This window comes from Hipposideros armiger, unplaced genomic scaffold (genome assembly GCF_001890085.2).
Source record: "Hipposideros armiger isolate ML-2016 unplaced genomic scaffold, ASM189008v1 scaffold_125, whole genome shotgun sequence".
Taxonomy (NCBI): domain Eukaryota; kingdom Metazoa; phylum Chordata; class Mammalia; order Chiroptera; family Hipposideridae; genus Hipposideros; species Hipposideros armiger.
Genome location: NW_017731475.1, coordinates 2,322,317 through 2,326,335, shown reverse-complemented (window position 1 = coordinate 2,326,335; position 4,019 = coordinate 2,322,317). Strand labels below are relative to the sequence as shown.

The following is a 4,019-nucleotide window of genomic DNA, read 5'->3' as shown; positions in this document are numbered from 1 at the left end:
AGGGGGTAGTCTTATACGGCGAGTATATAACAAACTGTATTTTGAGTGGAAATGTTAGGGGGTCGTCTTATACGCCCAGTCGTCTTATACGCCGGCAAATACGGTAGGTTAATTACTGTTTTAGAGTTCCATTTTAATTTATCTGTTGGCTTTTAATTATACCTCTCTGCTTTTGTGTGTGTGTGTTAACCCGAGGGATTTCGATATACACCCTTATCTTGTCACTCGAATTAATATACTGCTTCATATGAAATTTAAGAACCTTGCAATCATATAGGTCCATTTCTTACCTCCTCTCCATTCTGTATGCTACAGTTGATATACATATTGCATTTACATACTTTATAAATACCACTAAACATTTTTATAAGCACTCATGTATTTTAAAGAAATGAAGAGAAAAATATTTTATGTTTACCCAAATATTTTCCATCTCTGATATTTTTCTTTTCTTTCTGAAGATCCTAGTTCTATATGGCATTTTACCTTCAAACAGAAAGACCTCTTTTAGGTTTTTTGTAGCGAGGATCTGCTAAGTATGAATTCTCTTAGTTTTTATTTATGAATATATCTTTATTTTGCCTTCATTCTTGAAAGATATTTTTGGTGAAATAAAATCCTGGATTGATAGTTTTTTTCCCCCTAGCAGTTTGAGAGATGTTATTGTTATCTTCTAACTTTTTTTTTTCCTGATAAGAAGCCGCAGTTGGTAGTTTGTATTGTTGTTACCCTTTGTGTAATTTGTGTTTTTCTCTGCTTGCCTTCAAGGTTTTTTTGTAATCTTTTGTTGTTAGTATTTTGACTCTGATGTGCCTAGATGGTTTTCTTTGTGCTTGAATTTGTAAATTTCAGTCTTTTACCATATTTGGGGGCATTATTTTTTTAAATGTTTTTCTGTCCCATTCTCGTAGGATTCCAGTTTTGATGCTGTTCCACCAAACCAGGTCACCAAGGCTTTCATTCTTTGTTTTTTTCCAACATTTTTCATTTTTCTTCTTAAATGGGACAGTTTCTGTTGCTGTATCCAGGTTTGCTGAGTTTTTCTTCTGTTACCTCCAGTATCCTGTAAGCCAATCCAGTGAACTTTTTCAATATTTCAGATATTTAATTTTTCAATTCTAAAATTTTCATTTATTTTTTATAGCTTTTATTTCTCTACTGCTATTTCCTGTTTATTCATTAAGAGCATTTTTTTCCCCCACCCCCTTGAGCTTAGCTTCAATAGCTGCTTTAAATAAAGTCTTTGGTAATCATCACATCTGGGTCATGTTAGGGTCTGCTCCACTGATTGCCTTTTCTTTAGAGTTTAGCTCACGTTTTCCTGTTTCTTTGTGTGTCTAGTAGTTTTTGGTTATATGTTAGATTATGTGTTGTTCGGATCCTAGCCTCTATTATATTTCTCTGAAAAGTTTTGATGTTTTTTTTTTGTTTTCACAAGTAGTTAACACGGCTGTACTCAAAACATCAAATTCTTTTTCCTTTGTGTGGTGGGCAGCAGCTTCAGCTGCTCTGTTCTATCTACCGTTGTTTAGCTGGGCTGCTTGGAGTCTGCCACACACATCTTTAATTCAGTGGTTAACCAGAGATTTGGGCAGATTCTATATGTAGAATTTGAGCTCTTCCACTTTGGCCTTCTCCTTTTCTGGATTTCCCCCTTACTCTCCAGCTGCTGTGAAACTCTAACCTCTGTTTCCGCAAGCCAGTATAATGGGGGGTGTTTGCACCACCACTCACTTCTAACAGCAGGTGGGGCCTTGCTTCCAACTATAAGCTGTGAACACGTGGGAAACTTACCCAGTGCTGTTCCATTCTTCTAGGTGTTGACATCCCTTCAGTTTTTGCCTGATTTAGATCATTCTTCAGTGCATTTAAATAGCTGTGCTTTTTATTTTGTCCACAGTTCTTAGTTACTGTGAGAAAGCTGATAGGAAGAAGAGCCAGAATTGAACTGTTAACCCCATTCTTTGAAGTGCATTGAGTTTTCCAGTCCATGAATATGGCATATATCCCTTCATTTACTTAGGCTTTTAAATATTTCTCTGAAATAATTTTTATATTTTTTTGAGTATAGTCTTATCTCTCATTTGCTAGATTTAGTCCTCATTGGCGGTTTTTGGTGTCCTTTCATTTTCTGTTTCTTGCGAGTGTATAGAAGTACAACTCATTTTAAAAATAATTGACCTTGTATACAGTAACCTTGCTAAAGTCACTCATTAATTCTAATAATCTGTAGATTTCCTTTGGAGCTAGGTACATAATTATGTCATCTGAGAATAATGATAGATTTTTGTTTTTTTTTCTTTCTAATCCTTATGTGTTTTATTCCTTTCTTTTGCCTTGTTTTGTTAGGACCTCTGGGACAGTGTTGAATAGCAGGTGTCCTTGTCTTGTTCCTGATCTTAATAGCAGGCTTTTAATACTGGGGATGCAAAAAAAAAAAAAATGTATACACATTTTAAGAGATGTTATCTATGCTCAAGCAGTGGTTTGCCGTAATCAGAAGTGTCTGGATGCTGATGGTAACCACTTTGAGCACCTCTTGTCATTGCNCTGCTCAGAGCTGGTGTCCCAAGCCAACTCTTAACCAACACACCACTCGGCCGGCCCTGAAATAAATCTTAGGATGTTCTATTTGCTTAAATAAAGATCAGTGCAGTGAAACTATTTAATACATATAGCAAACAAGATTATTTCTGTATTCTCTGTAAGAATTAGATATGAATTAGAGGAAGGAGCAAAAAAGGCAAGAAGAGAGAGCTGTGGGAACTATGTTCAGTGATGGGAAAGACTTGGGCCAACATTCCCGTCTTGAGGCATTTTGGATACAGCTATATTGTAGGACCTGGTGAAGTTCATTGAGCAACATGGAATCCCCATGTTGCTCCAGTGTTTAAGATTAAACGTTGCTCAAGATCAAAGCTGAATTCAGAAATCGTTTGGTTATTTTTTAAACCCATCTTTGGTATCTGACCTAATTATATTTTATTGATACTCTGGAGTTCATCTCTGAAAGATTGTATTCAAGATGAAAAGGAAATCATGGTTAAATAACCCTTAGAAGAGAGTAAACTTTATTATTGGATCCAAGTGACAATTTGTCAAACCTTTGTCTAGTTAACATAAAAGAATGCTTTATTCAGAATGTTTTCTGTGCCTGTGTGTTTGTCCTCTCAATAAAAGGTTCCATTCCTGAAGAGGATGCTGGGAAATTATATAATACCTGTGCCGTGTTTGGGCCTGATGGAACTTTACTGGTAAAGCACAGAAAGGTAAGTAAGGAATGTGGTAAATGTCACTGTCTCTTGAGAATTTGCTGTGAAGACCCCTAGTTCCTCTCATTGTATTGTACACACATCAGGAATTTTGGCTGGTTGGCACAGATGGCTATTCTTGGCTGTTGGCATTTTGATATAAATTTTGAACTCTGCCTGACAATTTCAGCAAAGGAAAAACCTACAGAAATTTTAATTAGGATTGCATTGAATATGTTGAGATCACTTTGGGGAAAGTTGACATTTTTGCAATAGTAAATGCATATACACTTAGGATTGTTAAGTCCTCCTTGGTAAGTTGATCCTTTTATCATTATGAAAGGTCTTTTTTTCTTGTAATACATTTTGTCTTGAATTTAATTTTATCTGATCTTACTATAGCCACTCTAGGCTTCTTATACTTACTGTCTGTATAGTGCATCTTTTTTTAATTTGTTATTTTCAACCTATATGTGTCTTTATATTTAAAATGGTTCTCTTATAGGCAGCACAAGAGAACCTTGCTTTTTCTTTTTCATTCTGATAATCTCTGCCTTTTAACTGCAGTTTTACTCCATTTATAGTTAATGTAATTATGGTTGGATTTAAGCATATAGACATTTACTATATTTTTCCTCTGTCCCTCTTTTCTGCCTTCTTTTACCGTATTTGCCGGCATATAAGACGATTTTTTGGCCCTGAAAAATATGCCTCCAAGTGGGGGGTCGTCTTATACGCCAGGTACACTTCAGATAGACTGCCCATAGT

The 4,019-nt window shown here is 35.6% G+C and overlaps 1 protein-coding gene across 2 annotated transcripts in view; it reads left to right on the top strand.

Annotated features, from left to right (window-relative positions):
- The window catches only part of NIT2 (nitrilase family member 2), a 21,762-nt gene that overhangs the window by 7,213 nt on the left and 10,530 nt on the right, over positions 1-4,019 (top strand). For both annotated transcript variants that reach the window (XM_019648343.1, XM_019648342.1), the window contains exon 4: positions 3,181-3,269. In XM_019648343.1, coding sequence (XP_019503888.1) covers positions 3,181-3,269 — 89 coding nt within the window. The remainder of the gene's footprint in view (positions 1-3,180; positions 3,270-4,019) is intronic.